General features: G+C 48.4%; 1 protein-coding gene across 9 annotated transcripts in view; it reads right to left on the reverse strand.

Moving 5' to 3' along the window:
• NUB1 (negative regulator of ubiquitin like proteins 1) overlaps positions 1-24,806 on the reverse strand; it is a 1,721,658-nt gene that overhangs the window by 112,558 nt on the left and 1,584,294 nt on the right. For all 9 annotated transcript variants that reach the window (XM_069647724.1, XM_069647720.1, XM_069647723.1 and 6 more), the window contains one exon: positions 4,762-4,939. In XM_069647724.1, coding sequence (XP_069503825.1) covers positions 4,762-4,939 — 178 coding nt within the window. The remainder of the gene's footprint in view (positions 1-4,761; positions 4,940-24,806) is intronic.

The following is a 24,806-nucleotide window of genomic DNA, read 5'->3' on the forward strand; positions in this document are numbered from 1 at the left end:
CCCAGAGGAACTTGTTCAAGTTTCTCAAGTCCAAGATGGGTCTCAGTCTTCCGTCCTTTTTTGGGATGAGAAAATATGGGGAGTACCAACCCCTGTTCCTCTCCGCTACAGGTACCAGTTCTATGGCACCTTTCTCTAGCAGGGTTAAAATTTCCTGCAACAGGAGCGGATCCGGAATTTTGGCAGAGTTGGCTCCCGTTTTAGAAAGGGGAGACAGTAACCTTGGGCTACTGTTTCCAGTGCGCAAGCATCTAAGGTAATGCCCCGCCATTCCTTCAGATGTTGAGAGATCCTGCCTCCCACTGGTGTTTTGTGCAACACGGTCTCAGAGGGATTTGGAGGCGGCTGCAGGAGTGGCTGAGGGTACAGATGCCGCTCCTGAGGCTGATTTTGCACCTCTTCCTTGTGCTCCATGAGGGAAGTTTCTTTTGCCCCTTTGAGAAGCCTGTCCTCTTCCTCTACCAAAAGAGGAGTGGTATCGAAAAGAACGACCCTTCCAGGAAGATGAGCCGGAATAGGGTTTTAGAGGCTGGCGCAAAGAGGCGCTAAGTGATTTAGCTGCCGCTTTCGAGGGCTGAAGTTTTTCTAGGCTTTCATCAGCCTTTCTGCCAAAGAGTCTCGAGCCATCAAATGGCATGTTGAGTTGTCTAGCTTGCACGTCTGGTGCAAACCCCGACTTCCTCAACCACGCAAATCTGCGTAGCACACTATCAGCAGTATCCAGTCCAGACTGGAGACATTTCCCCATTGCCTCCTTCCCGTCTTTTACTATATTCAGGAAGCCTTCCCTTTCCTAGAAGCTAGGGTACAGGTGACATTTGCCGACTTAAGTGCCATACTGCCTGACGTGAATACTTTACGTGCACAGGCATCAATTTTTTTATCCTCTCTATCTGGTGGGATAGTTGGATAAGCAGTTTGTTTTGAAGTAGATGCTGCCTGAATGACTAAACTCTCTGGAGTCGGATGTTTATTCAAATATTCAGGATCCGTTCCAGCTGGTCTATATTTTCTTGGAAAAGTGCTATCTGCAGCAGCAATAGTCTCTGGTTTCTCCCAGTTTTTCTCCACAGTCCTTTGAAGGGCGCTGTGGAAAGGGAGAACAGGATCTTTCTGAGGTCCCTTGACGATTATATCCATCATGTCATCTTGTTCAAAAATGGGTGAAGCATTACCCCAACCCATATATTCAACTACCCTGGTCATAAGACCCCTGTACCCAGCATCTGCTCTGCAGGATCAGGTTTGGCGAACTCCAATTCTGGGGATGTGGCAACTCCACTGGCAGAATGTAGAGTATCACTCAGGTCTCTCATTCTAGATTCCTGGTCAATAAGTTCCTCAGGAACTTGTCTTGTACCATAAGTAACTCCCAAAGGAGTAACCTCGTCCTCTTCTGAAGCAGACTCTTCATAAATTGCCGATATAGATTTGAAAAAAATCTGACCTGGGCAAAGGAGTGAATCTCCTTTCTTCCTCTTCCATTTGCTTCGATAATGGCGTCGAGAATGTTTTTGGCTTTGGAGTCGAAATTATCGACGCCGAGGGCGTCAACGAAGTCATCTAAATCTTCGACGACGTGTTTCTTGTATGGCACTGGAGAAGTGCTCGACTCTCGAAGAGTCTTCCGACGGTTTTATGTCGACTCGAGTTTTTTTGGATTCCTCAACGCTACCGGTCTTTGCCATGGTAGCCTTGGACATCCCTTTGTTGTCCAATGGAGCGACTTTAGGGGTATGGCTTTTTTGAGGGTCTTTCGAGGGTGTCGGGCCGCATTCTCGATCTTTTTGCGGAATTCTTCCCACTTACTGGGAGAATCCGATTTAGTCGGACAACGAATTTCTTCGGTCGACTCTGAAGAAGATGATGATGAGGGAGATCTATGTCTCCTCTTCATTCTTTTCGATGATGACGAGATCGAGATCTCTTGAGTGCCTATGGTGATCCGATTCCTTAGAATCAGTTGCTTTCTTGTGTCTTTTTGACGTAACATTTTTTGAGGCCTCCCTCCCCACCGACAGTTTACCTCTCCTCTGACGAAGAGCTTTCTCGGTCATAGATTGGCAGGACCCGCAGTCATCGGTTCGGTGACTAGAACCGAGACACCAGAGACAAATTCGGTGGGGATAGGTGATCGACATCTTAGACCCACAATCTGCACACTTCTTGAACCCAGTCCTGGGTGTCGAAGGCGTTGAAGATGACAACATTTTCTTCACAGAAAATAGAAGCGCGCCGTTCTCGATTGCGAAGCGATCGGAAAAACGGAACTGAAGCAACGGGCGCGATCAAGCTACTTATACCATCGGTGACGTCGACAGAGTACGGAGTCCGTCGAGGGACAATCGACGCCATGACCTCGAGCACAGCGCCCTCTGCCGAGAATTTTTTTTTCCGAAGCAGCAGAGCTGGACATAACGAATTATCACAAGATGAGGAATACGTGGGAGGACACAATCCATTCGAAAGGGCCTGTCTTGTCAGGAAGCCACCCTGTCCCCTGTAGACACAGGCTGGCAAGGGGGCCTCACCTCAGGGCAACCCTGAATGGGGGAGATACCTTACGGGAAAAGAAAACACTGCGTGGTGGATAAGCAGGCAGACTTCCAGGAATATTCAGCACTGGAAGGAGTTTAACTGGGCTCCGATGCAACAATCCGGAACAAGGCATGGTTGCAAGAACAGGCAAACAGGAGGCAAGGATAAGCGAAGAGCGGGTTTAGAAACAGGAGTAAAGCGAAGGATAACTAGGGTAAGCAGAATGAGTCAGCAGGCAAGGAGGAGTAAGAAGCAGGAGCCAGGATAAGGAACAAGGGAGAGAGGAAATGAGCGTCAAGGCAAAAGGGGAGAAACGTTGCAATGCACAGCCTTACCAGATCCATGGCCTCTAGTACTGTGAGCACTGTTCTGTTCTGCGGTTCCGAGCGCTACAACTGGAACTGGAAAAGTCTGACGGCCATCTTGGGGAAGGTCACCTGAGACAGTACGGCCGCCATATTGAGCCCGTGTGTGTAACAGGACCAAAATGAAACGTGGAAGGAAAGGCGGGGATGCACGCTGACACTTGTGGTCTCCAACAACAAATTTAGTTCTTTTCAATAACTTCTGTGTTTTAAGGGTAGATTTATTTCCCATTAAGTCATTTAAAGATGAACCATTAGAATTTGTTGTAACAGAGAAAAACTGTTTATTTAGAGTAATATTTTTTAATTCCTTTCCATTATACCTTTGGGAGTAAAGAGGATTTTTATCTTGAAGTACGTTACATGGTCTTTCTGTTGTTAAGGTCTGTTCAGGTTTTAAGGTTTTTGTGTCCAGAGCCACAGATCTTATATGCGTTTTAGATACATCATAATGACAATACGCCATTATCTGTTCTAGCAACTTTAAAAGGTTCTCAATTTTAAAGGACAAATAATGCGTCTCATCCCATGAGTCTCCTCACCACCCTGGGCCTTGTCTCCTCCCAGGTGATCTTCCCGCAGTACACCACCCCCAAGGTCAGCATCAGGAAACCTCTGCCCTTCCCTGGCCACCTGGGAGGAGACTTTAGGCATGGGTTTAGGGAGGAATCTGTAGGATTCTTCTGAATGCCTAATATTTGAAAGAGCAGCGGGGGACAGCTTACAGAGCAACAGAGGTTTGAATCCCGATCCCACGCTTGGAATCCAATCTCTGGTATTAAGCGTGATATAAAAGAAACATTATAATTATTGAATGTAATCTGAATGCCTGAATTGCAATCATATCAATGACATTTAAAGCATTCACCATGGGATTGGCCAGATCTTAATGAATTCTGGTACAAGGTGATTGGTGAAAGAATCCGGATTCTGGGTTGTGAAATACACAATGGCAATAGTACTGGGTGATACAATGAGTTTCAACTGACTGAGACCACCAACACCACATTTTCAGGGATGGATCTGAACTTTTGTGTAATGTATGAAGTGACCAAAGCAGGTTTGGTATGTTAGGGAATGAGAGAGGGAATGATTATTAGGACAAAAGGGATATTGTTGACAAGTGAATGCTAACGAGGGTAAAGAATGTGGTAGCAGAGGATTGTTCTACATTTGAGATAAGCCACAGTATAAGGTGCACTGATACACTCGGATGGCTAATGTGTTATGTGAGATAGATGTCTTTTGCTCAAACTATTTGAGCCAAATAATGAAGTTGGGACGGGAGCCTCATCTGGTCCCAGGTGGAATACTCTGTACTGAAGAAACTGTTTGTACAAGCCTTGAGTGGCTATATTCATGACTTTAATAAATAAAATAATGAAGTTAAAAAATGTAATGAAAAGCAGACACCTACTGCCTCTACATAATGTAGATAATTTCACTTCAATCGAGAACACTTTCCATTTAAAGTAAGTCACTCAAACAAACACCTACAAAGAATTGATGCACCTAATATCACTACCTTACAATCGGTAAATGGCAGGGGGGGCGGGCTCTTTAACATCGTGAGCCCAAAAATCTGGTAACGTAAGCTCAGACAAGTGGTTACTTCTCAAACAACAAGATAGGGGATCAACCGTGAAGGCAAACTATTTAAAGAAAATAAGTGTGTAGTCCATTGCATACTATAAGAGACCACAATAAAATATAGGCCGACAGATAAATTCAATTTTTGGTTTTCTAATTAATGACCTCATTCATGTTGAAACCAGACACATCATTGACAGTCTATTATACATTTCAAAACTTCAACTCTACAGTATGCTGAAACCCCTACAGTCAAATATATCCTTACCTGGTATAGAATCTGTTGAAGACTCTCCTAAATCAGGCTCCTCTGACAGCATGCTTAATAAATCAGGTGCAAGAACTCCTTGATTGTGAGCTAAGGTCTGCGACGCCAATTCAATGTTACCTCTGAAAAGCTGTAGAGCTGCTTTTGAGGCCTCTTGACTAAATCCCATGTATAGTAACTAGAAATCAATAAACAATAAAATAAATGAAATAATGTACACTTAGACCTTTGGTAAAATACATTAATAAGGACCATGCATTAAATCCTACTGTAAGTCGAATATTAAATACAAGTGTTTTGTTCGTATATGAAAATGGGGCTATACAGCAGGCCTTATAGTAGGTATTCAATGAAATAAAGCAAATAAAAAATAAAATAAAAAAAAATAAAAAAAACGAACATGATAAAATGCAAAAATGTAAAAAAGAATGTAAAAAGAATGTCGAGTAAGGGGAGCGGGAGTTGCGTGGGTGTCCCCCGTTCCCTTTGCTCGACATTAAACCAAAGCGGGGGGCAAGGAAAAAACACCCTGCAGCGGAAGTTCCACCTCTCAATGGGGAGGCGGAACACATGTTGCAGGGAAACAGCCTTGCAGAGGAACAGCAGGTAAGTGAATCACATAGGAAAGTTTGGATGATAGGGGGGTGCAGGGTGGTGGGGGGATAGTGGGTAGGGGTGATGTACTTGATTATTTCGTTACGGGTATTTCGAAGCCCATTGGCAATAAAGCACCAGGCTCTAATGCTTGTATATACAATGGAATTAATCTTTCCAAAATGCTGATATTTCTTCTCTGTTTAGCATTTCCCTTTGCTCCATCTCATAAAGGAATATGGGATTGACCTGCAGTCTCATGCCTTGTCCCTGGAGGAAGAATAGACACTATCATGTCCAACCTTAACTTGGGAGGCTATTCTGCTGGATAATGGAAGAAAAGGAATGCGCTATCAACCACAGCTGGAGGTCACAAACTTAATGTCCTGCAAAACTGTCAAAGAGGTTTTGGGATCATCTTAAACATATTTAAATGTCATTAGAGAATGTGGGAGTAGTTCTTAACAATTTTAAATCAGCTCCCTAAACTAAGTGTGTAATCAACTAATGCTTCTACAGTATCTGTGATGGAAGGGGAGAAACAGGATCAGACTAATGCAATGTTTTATTTATAGCCCTTGCAAAGAAAAACTGCACCATTAAATTGTGTGGTCCGAGTACAACTTCTCACAGACTTGAGGGTTCCGTGCACCACAAGTCTGGATGAAACCATTTTTTGGTGCAGCATTGAACACTAAACAAACCAAAGAAAAGCACTGCGCTCTTGCACAGACCAACGTGGGCACATCCATCGCCTTCAATTCCCACAAACTACCCTTTGGCAGTCCTTTTCCTCTTGGTTCATAGCCTTATCACACTGCTGAGAAAGGGGTAAACAGAGTCTACATGAAGGGGAACAAAGAAAAGCAGTACAAGATGCACAACAGTGAGCAACGTGTCAATACTCCTACCCTCTGTCCCCCTTCCTCAAAACTCATCATTTCAAAGTATCCCGGAACAACAAAGGAAACAGCATCTGACACCAAATAAATCCAAACATTACTTTACCATCACTGGGACAAATTAAACATTAGCTTCCTAAATCAAATGTAATGGGTAGTTTAAAAAGACCATCTGCAGACCAAGCTGCTGCCTTGCAAATTGACCTCTAAAGACACATTGCCTTTAAACTCCCAAAAAAACACCTTTGCTGTGAAGCTATGGGCGTGCAAATTCGGTAGAGGAATTAGACTACTCACCAAATAGTAATACAAATAAATAACATTACTTAGTGTGAAGCAGACTCCTTTGCTGTGGCCTTGCTACGAAAGGAACCTTGGCAAGCCACAAAAAGACTGATAAATGAAAATATGTGCTTCTTAGACAGTTTCTATTGCCCTCTCTACATCCAGCGTGTGGTGAGCATGCTCTATTGAAAATGCAGGGGGTGGAAAGAAGGATTGCAACACTATTTCCTCATTTAAATGAAAAGCAGAAAACATCTTCAGAAAAATATTGAATCACTTAATTCTGCTAACGTTCTTTCTGATTGATATGGTATACTTCCACACAGAGTCCTCCACTTATGAAATATCTCCAGTAACAGACTAAACTTGAAGGCCAATTAAAAGGCATTTGCCTTGAAAGCATGAAATGAAAACAGGGAATTTAAGACCGTTGATAAAGAATTACAAAACACAGAGAGGTACATCTGCTCTCATCTATAGTAGCGTGAGAAGAAATTTGGTAGACAACACATCAAATGTGTGGAAGGCCGCTCTTAAGAAAATTATTCTGCGTTTGAGGTTGTCCCATGCCCAATTAGAACACCAATTAAGAAATGATTGTGGAACAGAATTTATTTTGTTCTCATATGTGCTGTGATGTCGGTTTTCAAGTTGGTTCACGTCCTGATGAAGGCCCTGTGTAATTTCGAAAGAAACACTATGGATGAATGTATTATATTTTAATCGGGCCGAAATATGCAGTGTCGACATTTTAAAATTGACATTCAATGTGTGACATCTTTCGTTAACATCCAGGAAGGGGGTTTAGATTCCCTGTGGGTGATGTAGTACCCTAAACAATGATTATCTAAATGTGGTTTGGTAGAGTGTCTTTTCATGATTAGTACTGTGATCATTACACATGTGATCAGTCAGAGACCATGTTTTCAAATAAAGTCAATTTCCTTTGTTAAGAATAAGACACCCCGATACTACACTCCCATACAGTCCATTGAAATAATGTTTTACTTATACCAAGCAAGGTTATGAAATGTACACTTTATGGTAGGTTTTGTAGCACTTTATTGCTATTTTGCACAGCAACATTCGTTTGCAACTTTGCACAGAGTGTATTTGTATGTCATAATAAAGTCTAATGTTTTTAATTTTTATTAATGGTAATAAAATCATTTAAAGATGCACCTTTTCCTGTGTATGTGCCTGGAGAGTTTGTAGAAGTATTATTATGCAACTGAATGTTTGAGGTTTTTCTGGGTTAGAGTATCCCACAGATTTATTGTCCAATATTGTTATGCTCACCTGATATCCACACGGATGCCACTCGGCCCCGATTGGATGGTTTGCACCTCGAACCCTCTTCCTGACCCCTGGGTAATGTCTCAGATGAAGGCGAGGCCTGAAATACAGGAGGATTGGGTTCAAGTCTCGACTATCTCCTGTAGTGTGTCTTCCCACCGCTCTTGGATTCGAACCTCCCCCAGGACCTTCTCCTCACCTTGATTCTTTACAAGGTGCGTTCTCCGTCCTGCTCCTTGTGGCAGGGGCGCGTAGCTGTGGAGGGCATGCAGCGACCAAGTTGCTTCACTGGTGCGAGCCCTGCTGGAGTCCAGGCCTGCTGCGACTCCGTTTTGACAAGGTAGGTTTGCTGCTTTACAGTCTTTGTATTTAGTTCTTTCTTTCTTGTCCTTTTATATTTAAAAATAATGTCTTGTTTTCTCTTCTCTTCCCCTTAGGTATGGAAAGACGTTTTGGCGTTGTCGTGCAAAATGGTGATGAGTTTGAGTCAACAAGTGAAGGCGCAATGAGTGCGATGGTGCCCGGTGACTAATGCGCGATGGGCAGTGCAGTTTTTTCCTTTTCGCTAACCTATGTTTTTCTCCCTTCTTTGCAGGCCGCCGTGTTCTTTGTCGAGCGCCGTGAGGTTCCCGGAATAATGCTGACCAAGAGACGACTATATCGGGTAATGATTTCGTGGCTTTCGTCGTTCGGGAAGAAATGTGATTTAACGCTCTCTAATGCCGTCTTTCTCTCTCTCTCTTTCTCTCTCTCTCCATACCAGGCTGTGGTATTTGAAGACATGCGACGCCGGAATGATGGAGTTCACTGGATCGAGTATCTTCAGGGAGAGGATTTGCTGCCAGCGATGAGTCAAGGACAGGAGGCTTCTCACAGGTGAGATTGTACTAACAATGTTCTTTTTCTCTGCAGGTCTGTGGTGACAGGATAAGTGGCTTCAAGGAACACTGGAGACCTGATCTAGACAAGGTGAGCGTCACGCTGCCAAGGAACAAGTTACTTACCTGTAACTGTTTTTCTCCAGCATGGATCTGGCATGGATTCACATGCTCATGAATATTCCCCGTCGTCAGGCTGGGAATCCTCGGTAAAGAAAAAATCAGTATCAGTTTCGTTTCTGATCTGTTTCTTAGTAGTAACCAATCACTGGTCTCTGGGTCATACTGCCCCCAGCCAATGACTGCCCTCTCCCCAAGCCCCGCCCTTGGAAGCCATCCTCAGATTTGGTAGCACGTAAAGTGGCAGTATGACCAAGTGAAGAGCCGCAGAGGGGTAGGAGGGAGGGTTCGCATGTGAATCCATGCCAGACCCATGCTGGGGAACAACAGTTACAGGTAAGTAACTTGTTACTCCTCCAGCATGGGGTCTGGCATGGATTCACAAGCTCATGAATATAAGAATACATAGCAGTACACACATGCACAACCACGGGAGGTGGCAAGGCTCAACACTAAGCAATACAACAACTCAACATTAAGCATCTCTTACCTCCTCACCAGGCTCACCTTAAGCGAACAGGTTGCGCAGCACTGCCTGGCTGACTCTGGACTCCTCCCTGGAATCCCGGTCGACGCAGTAGAATCACGTGAAGGTGTGCGTCGAACTCCATGTAGCAGCCCTGCAGATGTCCAGCAGGGGTACACCAGACAAGAACGCCGTGGTAGCAGCGATCGCTTTAGTCGAATGGGCTCTCGGACGGCCGGGCAACAGTCGGTTCGCCAACCGGTGACAGTGCATGATGCAGCCGGAGAGCCATCTGGAAATGGAAGCCTTTGCGAGAGCCTTCCCTTGGTTCACAGATCCAAAGTTCACAAACAGCTGTGATGTCTTCCGAAAAATCTTCGTTCGGTCCACGTAGAACTTCAGCGCATCAGCTACATCCGGCGAGTGCAAAGTCCTCTTGGCCGGCGACGAAGGCGACAGGAAGAAAACTGGTAACACCAAGGGCTCGTTGAGATGGAAGTCTGACGGCATCTTGGGCATGAAGGAGGGGTGCGTCCTCAGCACGACCCTCGTCTCGTGAAAACTCAAGTATGGAGGCTTGCAGGATAGGGCCTGAAACTCTTCCACGTGTCGAGCGGAGGTGATGACCACAAGGAACGCGGTCTTCCACGACAGGAACTTCAACGGGGCCAAATGCAAAGGATCGAATGGCGGGCCCATGAGCCTGGTCAGCACCACGTTGAGCTCCCACGCCAGGGCTGGAGCCTTCACCGGCGGGAACGATCGGAACAGTCCTTTCATAAACTCCTTCACCAGGCGATGAGACCACAGGGATGACCGTCCTGCAGTTCTGGTGTATCGGGAAATCGCTGCCAGGTGAAACTTGAAGAAGCATGAGCTAGTCCTGCCTTGGCCAGCGACAGCAAGTACGCTGGCACTGGAGGGGCCGTAATCCGTAGAGGGTTAATCTTCTGTGCACGGCACCAGACAGAGAACCTCTTCCACTTGTGTCCGTAGCACTTGAGAGTTGAGGACGCCCTGGCCTTTGCAAGAACCTCTCTGCAGTCCGCCGGGATATCGTACCCTTCAAACTCTAGTACTGCAGGAGCCAGGCCTGCAAGTTCAGCGACTCAGGGTCGTGATGAAGGATGGCGCCTCCTACTCTGGAGAGAAGATCTGCGTCCGTCGACAGACTGGTGAGGAAGCTGACAAATCCAGAAGGTCCGGGAACCAAATCTGCCTCGGCCACTGTTATGCAGAAACCTGTGCAGTTCCCTCTGGGACCACTGCAAAAAATTTAAGACTACAGGTGTTTGGCAGTAAACCCACTTGGTAGCAGTCTGTACCACACAGATTCACTTGGTACACAGCAGAACAAGTAAACACTGACCAGAGCTTGGTGTAAAAGAGATATCATTATTTATTTAAAACCGCATCTAGAAAAACACACAGGCACTAATAGTAAGCAATTCAAAAACACGGTCACTAAAAGATATACACTCCCTTAAAAGAATATTAGACAATTCTTTAGTAAAGCCCCACTTATTTTCAGACAGCAGTGAGCGCTTAACGCAGATGGCACTCTAATAATTCGTTTTAAAAGGGAAAGAAAAGCAGAGTATAAATTGAAACAGATCCCAACACTTTTTTAAGAACACAACAAGAGAGGAAGGCAAAGTAAAACCGTGAGTTTAGAGTTCAGTAGGCCGGATCCACTTTAAGAGCATCAAAACGAAATGCGTCGAAGGTCACACGGTTGCAGTGCACAAGAGTCTTGCAAAGGTTCAAAAAGAGTTGGACCAAAAAGAAAGGGACCAGTTAGAAGGTCAAGGCGGCCAGCCCAGTCCAGAAGGTTAAGGGGTTATTATTACCTTGTAGCAATCTTTAGAAATGGAGGCCTGACGGACATGGTACCTTAAAGTGGTGAGAATACTCCAGCGGGGGCAGTTGTTCCTGGCAGCGGATGCAAGTCGGTGCTGCGTCCGGGGGAAGAGAGGATCTCGTCGGGGAGGAAGACAGGAGTCCGTTGCACTGCCAGGGAAGAAACCAGCCGAGGAGTTCTCAGGTAAAAGGAGCGGTCCTTTTATTCGCGGTCCAGTGGTAAGTGGCTATCCGGTTCCCGGGGTGCTTGGCACGGGCAATTCAACCACAAGACGGCCTGGGATGCGAAGAGAAGAAGGTAAACTGATTGTGCCCACCAGTCAGGGGAAGATGCCTCTCCAGCCGGGAGATCTTCTCTGTCGTCGGGCTCACCACTTGGGCCAATCACACAAGAGTGCGTCTTGAGTTACCAAGGTAACTCAGTCCAGGGTGCTTAAACCCCCTCCAACACTCCCTGTGGTACCCAGACAGAGTGGCACCAATTTTGGAGTCACAGAAGAGAACACAAACGCCATTTTAGAATCGAGTCCTGGCAAAAAATACCAACCGGCGAATTATTAAATAAATAAACCGGAGGTATGTTCGAGGCTATGAGAATTAAATAATTAAAGTTGGTAGCCTCGAACAATGGGAAAATCCCACAGGGATATATTCGCGGTCGAATATAAAAAGTAGTTTCCACTGCCACCAGCCAAAACTTGATCAGGGGGGACGGAGACGTGCCCCCTCGACTAACAGACCCCGGGGCAATCGAATTGCCCCAACCAGTACGTCCACAGTATGATGGTTTGTACTGGTTTCTGTTCATAATTTGGGACTAGTAAAGCCAATGGTGACTTTACATGCCCTGGGAGAAAGTAGTCAGTCCCAGGGTATGGAGTCTATGGTGGGGTGTCACTATGACACCCCTGTGTTACTGCACGGAGGGTGCTGTGTAACACACAGAGTAAAAACACATGAGATCCTATGGAGTAAAGGACCCCATAGCCCATAAAACACAAACAGTCAAAGGAACACCATAAATCATGTCCAAGAATGAGAGAAAAAGAGTCTCACTCTTGGCAGGAGAAAAAAAACAAACTCCAGAAATCCAGCAAAGCTGCTGGGGGACTCACTAGGTTAGGAAATTTAGCCTAAAGAGAGAATTCTCCCTAACAGCCACGCCGGTGCCACAAGGATCATCCTGCACCAGGACCTCTTGAGCTGGTTGACGAGTCGCAGTAGCAACGGCAACGGAGGGAACGCATACAGGAACAGGCCATCCCAGGCGAACGAGAAAGCATCGCCCATGCTCCTCGGCTGGGGGAACCTGCTGGCGAACCTCTGGCACTTGGAGTTTGTCGCCGTCGCAAACAGGTCGATTTGGGTTTGCCCCATCTCCGGAAGAGATGATCCACTTGATCCTGGCGTAACTCACCCTGCTGAGTGAGTCGGCAATGGTGTTTTTTATCCCTGCTAGATGAAAAGGTACCAGAAACATCCCCTGGGCAACGGCCCAGTGCCACAGATCCTGGGCTTCCTTGGACAGGGCTGGGGAACTGGTTCCTCCCTGCTTCTGGATGTAGGACATCTTGGTGGTGTTGTCGGTGAAGATCCTCACCACCTTGCCCTTGAGGGACGGGAGGAATGACTTGAGGGCCCAGAACACTGCTCGGAGCTCCAGTATGTTGATGTGGAGCAGCCTCTCCTCTGGGAGCCACAGGCCTCTCGCGTGAAGATCTCCGGTGTGCGCTCCCCAACCCTCCAGGGAGGCATCCGTCATCACCGTCACCTGGTATGCTGGGGTCTGAAAGTCTGTGCCTGCCGCGAGATGCGCGCGGGTGCCCCACCATCGGATTGCTTGTCGGAATACTTTGTTGAGCGAGACCTTGTCCTCGAAGCTTCCCGTCGCTTGCATCCAACGGGCGTCGAGGAACTCCTGCAGATGGTGCATCCAGAGCCTGCACAGGCGCACCAGATAGATGCAAGAGGACATCATCCCGAGAAGGGACTTGATGGCCCTCACTCTGGCCACGTCTGTGGCCATCACACGCTGTACCTTGCCCAGGATGACCTGCGTTCTTTCCTCTGACGGCGAGGCCAATAGCGCCACTGTATCGAGCTTGGATCCCAGAAACAGCGTGACCTGCGACAGAACCAGGTGGGATTTGGGGAAGTTGATGGAGAATCCCAGGTCTGTGAGCAGCCGGACGTTCTTTGCTGTGTGCTCAACAGCGAGTTCCCTTGTCCCTGCTTGGATGAGCCAGTCGTCCAGGTAGGGGTAGACGTGGATCCCCTGCAGGCGTAGCCGCGCCGCCACTGCTGCTAGGCACTTGGTGAACACCCTGGGCACCGAATTCAATCCGAACGGGAGGGCCTTGAACTGGTAGTGCCGCCCTTGGACTACGAACCTGAGAAACTTTCGGTGTCCTTTTAGTATGGGGATGTGAAAGTACGCATCCTCCAAATCCAATGGCGATAGAAAGTCGCCTTCCTCCAGCTGGCCCAGCACGTGCTGGAGGGTGACCATCCGGAACTTCTGTGCCTTGATGTATTTTTTTAGCCGACGCAAGTCCAGGATGGGACGCCAACCTCCTGTCTTCTTCCTGACGAGGAAGTATCTTGAGTATACTCCGGAGCCCCGGAGCCTCTTTGGGACGAGCTTGATGGCTCCTTTCTTGAGCATCGCCCTTGCCTCTAACAGCAGTTGAGGGGCTTGATTTTTCTTCCTGGTCACTGGAGGAATTCGGGGGGCACTTCTTTAGAAATTCCAGAGTGTGCCCGTGGGCCAGGGCATCCAGCACCCAACGGTCGGTGGAGATGGACTCCCACACGCTGATGAACTTCGCCAGCCGGCCTCCCACCGGGGTGCTTCAGTGGGGGCCCGATGCAACGGCTGGTTCAGCCTTGTTTGAAGCAGCCTTGCTTCCTTGGCCTCCCTGGCGACGACGGCGAGATCCACCTGACTTGCCTCGTCCCCTGTAGGCTTCTTGCGATGAGGAGCGGGCCGCCTGACGGAAGGTCGAGGAGCCGCCGCCGAATTCTTTGGAGGCCCCTTGCTTGCCTCTGGGGTTCCGAAAGGGTGGCCGCCGTTGCTGCAGCACTCCCAAGGCCCGAGCCGTCTCCGTGTCGGTCTTGATGGCCTGCAGCGACTCCACTGTTTTCCCAAAACAGATTGTTCCCATCGCAGGGCATGTCCAAAACCTTGGCTTGCACGTCCTGGCGGAAATCCGTCGCCTTGAGCCACCCCCGTCATCGAAGGCAAACGCAGTTGCCCAACTGGCGGAAAACGGTGTCGGCAATGTCCGCGGCCACAGTTATGGCGTGGTCCGACGCCACCTCACCCTCCTGTAGGATCGCAGGGCCTCTGCCCTCTTGTCATCTGGGAGGAAGTCCAACAGGGGGGTGATCTTGTACCACAATTCCCTGTCGTAGCGGGCCACGATCGCTAGGGCGTTGGCCGCCTTAATCGTCGCCGCTGCCAACGAGATGACTCGTCGTCCCATGGCGTCTAGCTTCTTTCCTTCGCTGAACGGTGGGGAAGTTGAAGATGAAGCTGATGCCCCCTCCCGCTTTCTTCTTGGCCGCTGCTGAGACGACCGAATCTGGGGTCGGTTGTGCCCTAAGGCACAACGGGGCGGCGTCGGGGACCCGGTACTACTTCTCGTACCGGTCCCTCTTGGCAGGTGTGGTGGACGGGTTCTTGAGGAGGGCAAGTCCCTCGTCCCAGATGTCATCCAGCAACGGCACTGTGAGGACCGTCTTCCTCTTGGCCTTGCGCCGTTGGTAGAGGAAGCCTTCCTCCTTCTCTTCGGGGCAGAGCTGAAAAAGCTCGGATGCCCTGGCAATCATAGCGTGGAAGGAGCCAATCTCGTCGGGCGGGGACGCCCGAGGAATCGGTGACGGGAGGTCAGTCCCGTCGTCACCGCTGTTGTAATCCGTCCCCGTCGTGGCCGTGTCTGTTCCAGTGTCGTCCCTCGGGATCGGGGAAGGCGACAAAGGCTGAGAAGGCCGTGAGGGCTAAACGGGCACTGGAAGGCTGCGAGCGGCGTGACGAACACGACGGTTGCTCCTCATCCACGGGAACCTCATCATCGTTGCCACACTCGCTCTCGTCGTCCCCCTCGTCGGGATTTCTCCCGTGGGACCGGGCCTCTTCCAAATTATCGGCCAGTTCCTCCTCGGAGGTTGTGTCTGTGTCCATAACGGCCACCGCCCCCCCTCCCTCTTTTTCCACTGGGGTCTTCACGGGGGTCTTCTCGATGGGCTTAAAAGAGGATTCCCTTTGCGGAGGCAGGGAAACTCTGGGCCCCGAGGTTGCCTGCACTGTGATAGCCTCCACAGGCTTTGCTAGGGCCGCAGCGCCTCCCTCGATAGAGGCCTTAGCCGGGTGAATCAAGGCCTTCACCACCTTGGGCACGCTTGAGGCCTTAGGGGGAGGGTCACCGCCTCGCTCCCCCTCGGTCAGTTCCTTCGAGATCGACCGGGGCCTCTCCAGAAGCTTAGCCGGGTTCTCAGATTTTCTCTTCCCCGAGCCATAGAGTTGGCTCGTGGTTGATGGCGTCGGTGAAGGTGCGCCCTGCCTGGCTGCCGAGGAGCCCGACCGTTGTCATGATCTCTGCTTCCAAAAGGTCAGGGTTTTCCCAACTCCCTTGGAAGCAGATCCATAACCCAGGTTCCGAGTGCCAACCAGTCCCAATTGTGACCTTTTGGACCCAGTCCTGGCGCCAGTGGCACCAGGCTCATAAATATGCCCAGTCCCAGCGCTGGAAGCGCCGGGCTCATAATGCTTGGGTGGACTTACCTGCAGCAGACCATGCTGCTTACTTGCCTGCCAGTTGAGCCTCTGATCCTCTTCTGTTTGGAACTACTTTTCCTGTTGGGTGGGGCTGGAGCCACTCCCTAGATTCAGAACACTGGAACTCTTCTGGAAGGCAGGAACTCTTTTCTTACCAGGAACTCTTTTCTTACTTAGGCGTGGCTGTGGAAGGAGACACCTAAGCACTACAGGAGGCTATTTAAACCACACCCGGTGGATGAATCTTGCTTTGCGTTATTCTGCACCCTCTGCAGCAGAACGCTCATCGTGTCTTCTGCATCCAGTCCTGGGCCTAAGGAAAAAGGCTTACCATCCTGAATCCAGTCTTCAGCAACACCTATAAAGACAAGAAAGAACAGGTTAGCATTCCGGCATCTGAAAGGCAAAGGCTTACCTACTCTTCGTGCGCTCCGGAGGTCTTCACACTGCATTCCGGCATCTGAAAGACAAAAGCTTACCAACTCTTTGCACGCTCTGGAGGCCGTCGGCGCTGCATCCCGCATCTGAAAGACAAAACAAGGTGCGTTTAAAGACATTGGGGAACTTTAATACTCACGTGCCATTACTCCTTTCCACATCTAACCCAGTGGGTATCCCGGCACCCTGCAGCCGCTCCGAACTTGTACCTGCAAAATAAAAAGACAGTTAGAGCGCATCGTGAAGCTGGCAACAAGCGCTTACTTACGTGCTTCCAGGCGCTTCTATTCATCACATGGGCTCCATCTTCAACTCACTTCAGCCCGTCATCCGCCATCGCCGGAACCCTGCAAAACAAGAGACATCATTATTAAAGACTTTAAAGACATTTGAGTTACTCGAAACTTACCGTTCGTGCAGTAAACGACGGACAGCAGTCCTCTGAAGTCAAGAGGCCTGCGCTACCTATCCAGTGAAGAAACTGGTTACAGCACCCTGCCCCGAGGCAGATGGAGAGCTCGGCATTCACTTACCTAAGGTGAGAGCGTTAACCTGTGGGGGTCTACAGGAGAGGAGAAGAGGAAAGAGATAGGAACACCCCAATAACCCCAGTTCATTAACCCCGTATTTTCTATCTGCAGACATCTTACTCTGCACGTCAGGCATACAGGGCACAGAGGTCCAGCCCAAAGAGCCAACCGGGTGCTGCACATCACCTTTGAAGATACGGTAGTCGCCCAGTCAAGACCGGCGCCTCTGCGAGAATCAGGTGAGCGTTACAGAACGCAAACCCTACCGCAAAACTCTCGCCCAGGCGCTATGGAAACCTCGGATACTGACCACCTAGCCCGGTTACTTGGGGAACTAAGGGCAGAAGTGCATGCAGCTCGTCAGGAAACGAACGCTCTAAGAAGGGAACTAATTATTTCCAAGGAGAGAACAGATGATCTTGCTAGACAATTGTACAGTCACAAGCCGGACAGACCCCGCTACCCGCATCAGGGGCAAATCTTCCTTCAACATCCTCTATGAATCCAGTGCAGATCAACCTACCTGGGAATGTACCTCTGGCTCCGCCCGAACGATTTTCTGGTGACCCAAAGAGGTTTGCGGTATTTATCAATCAGTGCCGGTTGCACTTCTTATGCCGGCCAGCAGCCTTTCCAACTGATCAAGCTAAAGTAGCTTTTGTACTTTCGTACCTTAGTGGCAATGCGGCAGACTGGTCGATCCCTCTAGTTAATCAAGATGATCCGGTTCTCCATGATTTTCAAGCCTTTCAGCTTAGTATGGAAAAACTGTTCGCAAGACATGCACAGGGGCAGGCCTTGGACAATGAGCTTCTTTCGTTGCGACAGGGTAATCAAGACCTTTTGGCTTATATTGCATCTTTCAATAGACTAATAGTGGAAACTCAATGGCCTGAGGACAAAAGGATTACGCTGTTTTATAGAGGTCTACGTGGAGAGCTCAAAGACGTTTTAGCCCAAGTAGTGAATCCCCCACAAGACTGTTCGGATTATATAGACTTGGTCGTTCAAATAGATCACAGACTGCAGAACAGGAAGGCCGATCGTTCCAAGTTTGATGCTCGAGTATTTTCCAAACCGCCAACTCCTTCCAAAGGAGTAGACTCCGGGGAACCCATGCAAATAGGGGGTCTGAAAGGTCCTCTAACACAAAGGGAGCGGGCGAGGAGAAAACAGTTTCAATTATGCCTATATTGCGGAAACTCAGGGCACTTTCTTCGAGACTGTCCGGTGAAACCTGCCAAGAAGGCAGTAGGAGCTGCAGTTACCAAAGTTACAAACTCTGAGCAGGGAAACGACCTCGCCCGACAAGAATAGAGGTCCTCTTGCCGAGCGTGAAAACCAGTTCCGTGACCTCGCATTTCGTGATACCTATGGTCCTCATTAGTCCTGATAATCCGGATCGATTACATGCAATTGAAGCTTACGTCGACAGCGGTGCCATCGGCAATTATGTGGATCATGAAATGGTTTTGAGGATGAATCTAACTCTTTGTCCCAAGGCTGTAAAGGACGTCATTACTACGGTGGATGGTACGGAGATAGCCTCCGGGCCAGTAACGCATACCACTCAAGAGGTGACGCTAGTAAGTCAAGATGGACACCATGAGAAGATCGTGTTCGATGTGATCAAGGCCCCTCAGTTCCAGATTATTCTAGGGATACCTTGGTTAGAGAAACACAATCCTCTGATCGATTGGCGAGCAAGAACGGTCCAGTTTCCAGAATGTCTCTCTACTTGTCACCCTCCACCTGGTGTTGCACTGGCAGCAATTTCTTCAGAGACTCCCCAGTTACCTCCCGAATACCTAGAATACCAAGATGTTTTCCGGAAGGAGCAGGCTAACTCTCTACCTCCTCATAGGTCTTATGACTGCCAGATAGACCTGATACCTGGATCTACTCCTCCTTGTAGTAGAATTTATGCCCTCACCGAGCCTGAGAACCTTCACCTTCGACAATACCTGGATCAATACCTGGCAAATGGGTTTATTCGTCCTTCCAAGTCCCCTGCCTCTTCAGCTTTGTTCTTCGTTCCAAAAAAGGAAGGAGACCTTAGAACTTGTATCGATTATCGCTCCCTGAACCAGATCACCGTTAAGAATAGATATCCGTTACCTTTGATCCCTGAACTCCTGGACCAAGTCAGAAAAGCATGCATATATACAAAGCTGGATCTTAGAGGAGCTTACCACTTGGTACAAGTAAAAGAGGGCGATGAATGGAAGACGGCCTTCCGCACCAAGTATGGGCTATTTGAATATCAGGTCATGCCCTTCGGACTTTGCAATGCCCCGGCCGCCTTTCAATATTTTATGAACGATGTCCTCAGAGAGCTCATAGATGTGTGTGTTGTTGTTTACATCGACGACATTCTCGTTTATTCTTCATCGGAATCTGAACATCGGAAACACGTGAAAATGGTCCTCGAAAGATTGCGTCAACACAAACTTTTCGCTAAGTTGGAAAAATGTGTTTTCAACGTGACTGAAGTTGAATTCTTGGGATTCATATTATCACCTGGCGGAGTGCGTATGGATTCAAAGAAGGTCGATGCAGTTCTCAAATGGCCATCACCATCCTCCGTAAAAGGTGTGCAAAGCATGTTAGGCTTCGCTAACTTTTACCGCAGGTTTATCCCCGAGTTCTCTCGAATAGTCCAGCCCATCACTGCCTTGTTAAAGAAAAACAAACGTTTTGAATGGTCTACCGAGGCGGAACAAGCTTTCCAGGATTTGAAGACTAAATTTATCTCTGCACCAATCTTAAAACACCCTCGCCCCGAACTCCCCTACATCGTGGAAACTGATGCTTCAAGCCTTGCCATGGGGGCAGTTCTATCACAAAAGGACCCGGTAACCAACCAGTTGCATCCCGTGGCATTTTGGTCCCGCAAATTCTCGCCTCCTGAAGTCAATTACACGATTACTGACAAGGAACTTCTGGCTATCAAGTCTGCCTTTAAGGCTTGGCGGCATTATCTGCTGGGGGCCCGACATACCGTTACTGTGATTACGGATCACCGAAACCTGCAATATTTGAAAACCGCAAAAGCCCAATCCTCTAGACAACTCCGTTGGGCATTATTCTTTGCCGAGTTTGACTTCATAATTACCTATCGACCTGGTACAAAGAACGGTAAAGCCGATGCCCTTTCTCGGATAGGAGTGGAAGAACACTTGATCAACCCTAAACCTGTACCAATCATTCCCGAACAAAGAATTCTGGGTGTAATCGCCACAGAATCCATAGAGGAAGTTAAGGATAAAGCCAGGCAACTTGTAACTCCAGCAGACATACAGAATTGGCATCTGCAGGGAAAGGACTTTGCAGTAAAGGACAACTTATTGTATTTCCAAGAACGATTATACCTACCCAGCACAGATTTACAGAAAAAAGTAATCTCTTGTTATCACGACTCTTTAATAGAAGGTCATCCCGGTATAGCCAAGACCTCAGAAAAGATCAAGCGCTACTTCTGGTGGCCGTCTTGGAAAAAAGATATCAGAGACTTTATAATTTCCTGTGGAGTATGCGCCCAAAACAAGAGTCAAAAGGAAAGACCAGCAGGCCTCTTACGCCCCATTGACATCCCACCTCGCCCTTGGCATACGCTTTCTATGGACTTCATCACCGATCTACCTCCATGCTCCGGATACAATACGATTCTAGTAATCGTGGACTTATTCTCCAAGATGGCGCATTTCATTTCGCTCAAAGGCTTGCCAACAGCAGCAACTCTGGCCCGAGAATTTCTCGAAAACATCGTCCGACTGCACGGTTTTCCTTCGGTTCTAATTTCGGATCGAGGTAGTCAATTTATTTCTCATTTTTGGCGAAGTTGCTGTCGGTCGGCTCAAATTGATGTGAGACTATCGACCAGTCACCACCCTCAGACCGACGGACAAACCGAGAGGACCAATCAAACTCTGGAACAGTATTTACGCTGCATGCTGCAACAAACTGAAAAAACTTGGAAAGATATCCTTTGGATAGCCGAGTATGCCTACAATAACTCTGTCCATTCGGGAACTGGGAAAACCCCGTTTTTTCTTTTGTACGGCAGTCACCCTCGAACCTCGGAGTTGGATCCCCTCCAAGATCTTGAAACACCAGCAGTAGACTACCTGCATTCTACAATCACCCAAGCCTTTAAGGAAGCTGTTTCTCACCTTCAAAGGGCTAAAGAACAATACAAGAAAGGAGCAGATCAACATCGGAAGGAAGCCCCTCACTATCAAGTAGGGGATCAAGTCTGGTTATCCACCAAATATCTATCTCTAAAAGGGCCACGCACATTCAACCCAAGATACCTTGGTCCCTATTCCATCACTACCATAGTAAACCCAGTAGCGGTCAAGTTGGACTTGCCCCCGCACATGAAGATACATCCGGTCTTCCACGTCTCTCTATTAAAACCCGTGCAACCTCAAACCCGACTAACCAAATCTCCAAAACCTATCCTAGTTGATGGAGAACTCGAGTTTGAAGTCAAAAGCATTCTGGACTCCAAGATCTCCAAATCTAAACTATTCTACCTAATTGACTGGAAAGGCTACGGCCCCCAAGAGAGATCCTGGGAACCTGCTGAATATGTCCATGCTCCTCGCCTAATAAAAAGATTTCACCGAACATTTCCTGACAAGCCAAAACCCCGGGAGAAGCCCGGTTTGGGAGGGGCCTTGAGGGGGGGTACTGTCATGATCTCTGCTTCCAAAAGGTCAGGGTTTTCCCAACTCCCTTGGAAGCAGATCCATAACCCAGGTTCCGAGTGCCAACCAGTCCCAATTGGGACCTTTTGGACCCAGTCCTGGCGCCAGTGGCACCAGGCTCATAAATATGCCCAGTCCCAGCGCTGGAAGCGCCGGGCTCATAATGCTTGGGTGGACTTACCTGCAGCAGACCATGCTGCTTACTTGCCTGCCAGTTGAGCCTCTGATCCTCTTCTGTTTGGAACTACTTTTCCTGTTGGGTGGGGCTGGAGCCACTCCCTAGATTCAGAACACTGGAACTCTTCTGGAAGGCAGGAACTCTTTTCTTACCAGGAACTCTTTTCTTACTTAGGCGTGGCTGTGGAAGGAGACACCTAAGCACTACAGGAGGCTATTTAAACCACACCCGGTGGATGAATCTTGCTTTGCGTTATTCTGCACCCTCTGCAGCAGAACGCTCATCGTGTCTTCTGCATCCAGTCCTGGGCCTAAGGAAAAAGGCTTACCATCCTGAATCCAGTCTTCAGCAACACCTATAAAGACAAGAAAGAACAGGTTAGCATTCCGGCATCTGAAAGGCAAAGGCTTACCTACTCTTCGTGCGCTCCGGAGGTCTTCACACTGCATTCCGGCATCTGAAAGACAAAAGCTTACCAACTCTTTGCACGCTCTGGAGGCCGTCGGCGCTGCATCCCGCATCTGAAAGACAAAACAAGGTGCGTTTAAAGACATTGGGGAACTTTAATACTCACGTGCCATTACTCCTTTCCACATCTAACCCAGTGGGTATCCCGGCACCCTGCAGCCGCTCCGAACTTGTACCTGCAAAATAAAAAGACAGTTAGAGCGCATCGTGAAGCTGGCAACAAGCGCTTACTTACGTGCTTCCAGGCGCTTCTATTCATCACATGGGCTCCATCTTCAACTCACTTCAGCCCGTCATCCGCCATCGCCGGAACCCTGCAAAACAAGAGACATCATTATTAAAGACTTTAAAGACATTTGAGTTACTCGAAACTTACCGTTCGTGCAGTAAACGACGGACAGCAGTCCTCTGAAGTCAAGAGGCCTGCGCTACCTATCCAGTGAAGAAACTGGTTACAGCACCCTGCCCCGAGGCAGATGGAGAGCTCGGCATTCACTTACCTAAGGTGAGAGCGTTAACCTGTGGGGGTCTACAGGAGAGGAGAAGAGGAAAGAGATAGGAACACCCCAATAACCCCAGTTCATTAACCCCGTATTTTCTATCTGCAGACATCTTACTCTGCACGTCAGGCATACAGGGCACAGAGGTCCAGCCCAAAGAGCCAACCGGGTGCTGCACATCACCTTTGAAGATACGGTAGTCGCCCAGTCAAGACCGGCGCCTCTGCGAGAATCAGGTGAGCGTTACAACCGTTCAGCGCTCCCGGTGCCCGCGGACTCGCGGTGCTTTGCCTTCTGTTGGGCCCCCGTCTCCAGGGCGCCCTCACAGGACTTAGAAGACCGCTTAGACTTCTTCTTCTTCTCACCTGCTGGGCTCTTGCCTTCCAGCCAGTTGGAAAGACGGGTCCGATGATCCCTCATGGTCCGATCCGACATGTTCATGCAAAACGCACAGTCCTTCTCCACGTGCGTTTTTGTCCTTGTGGAGGCAATAAAGGCATTTCAAATGCTCGTCCTCCTTGACCACATTTTGTAGGTTGCATCCAGAGCAGATCTTAAACAGTTTGCCGGGAATCGAGCTTCCCTTCTCCTGGTCCATGTTCTTCTCGTCCGCGAGGTAGGCCTCAGAAACTTCTGGAATCCTTCAAGAAGCGTAACTCGACGAAAACTTCACCCTTGAGGGGCGTAGATAAATCCAAAACGGGTCCCCGTTGATCGGAAGTAGAAACGGTGCAGCCTGAGGCTCGATTAAACCGAAAAATGAGAACTCTCTTTGAAAAAGCGCAAACGCAGTAAAAGTTCGAGAGCTATAGCACGAGGACTCCCAACACTTGAACGTGCAGTATAAATCTGAGGATGGCTGCCAGGGGCGGGGCTTAGGGAGAGGGCAGTCATTGGCTGGGGGCAGTATGACCCAGAGACCAGTGATTGGTTACTATTAAGAAAGACATATCAGAAACAAAACTGATACTGATTTTTTCTTTACTCAGGATTCCCAGCCTGACGGCGGGGAATATTTATGAGCATGAGAATCCATGCCAGACTCCATGCTGGAGAACAGCAGAATAACGCGATGCATGCTCTGCTGTTTGGGTGTGGTTTAAATAGTCTCAGGTAAATTAGTCCAGATTAATTAGTTCCAGGCCCAGCCACACCCTAAACACTATACCGCTTAGCTCAGTTCTTGCCACCTGAGCTATGTGTCTTCATGTTAGCTGAAGTCCCTGATAAATTAATCCCATGGAAATAGTCCCATCCTAATGGTGGTCTCCATAATGATTATGAGCCTGGCTCCAAAGGCGCCAGGACTGACTCCAAGAGAGTCTTGGATGAGGTTGTTAGGGAGAATTCTCCAGAATGGCTAATTTCCCTTACCTACTGAGTCCCTCAGCAGCTTGGCTGTATTTCTAGGATTTATTTTTTTCACCTGGTAAGAGTGTGAGCCTTTTTTCCCACTCTTATAAGTGTTTTGCTGTGTGTGTTTTTACCATTTGTGTGATCTTGGGCTATGGAGCCTCACCTACTCCATGGGCCTAATTTTTACTGTGTGTTACACAGCACCTTCAGTGCAGTGACACAGGGTTGTCTTTTAGACTTCCCACCTCTGACTCCATTTTCTGGGGCTGACTACTGTGCCCCAGAAAAGATAAAGTTGCCATTAACTTTATTTAGTCTCTTTAACCAAAGACCCAGTACACCCCATTTTACATGGAGTATTGGAAAAGGGCTAATAATGATCCCTTTTTGTCTGTTTCTCTTGGAGCACTGTTTCGCTCCCTTTTCATCAAGACTTGGCTGGTGGCAGTGGTAACTACCCTATTTTTTATCTTAAATAACCCTGGTTTTGTTTTAGGCTATCTTGTAGCCTCGAACTTAAACCTGCTTGACCTTATTGATTTTAATATTGCTCCGGCTGGGTTTATTCGCTATTTCTTTTTGCTAAAGTCTTTTTTGCTTTTTACTCTGCGCGCCAAACGAGGTTCGGTTCTTTTGTGCGCCGTCTTTTCGCAGGCTTCTGCACAGAAGCCCTCCTTAAGGCGGC

This window comes from Ambystoma mexicanum, chromosome 2q (genome assembly GCF_040938575.1).
Source record: "Ambystoma mexicanum isolate Mex_15411 chromosome 2q, UKY_AmexF1_1, whole genome shotgun sequence".
NCBI classification, from domain to species: Eukaryota; Metazoa; Chordata; class Amphibia; order Caudata; family Ambystomatidae; genus Ambystoma; species Ambystoma mexicanum.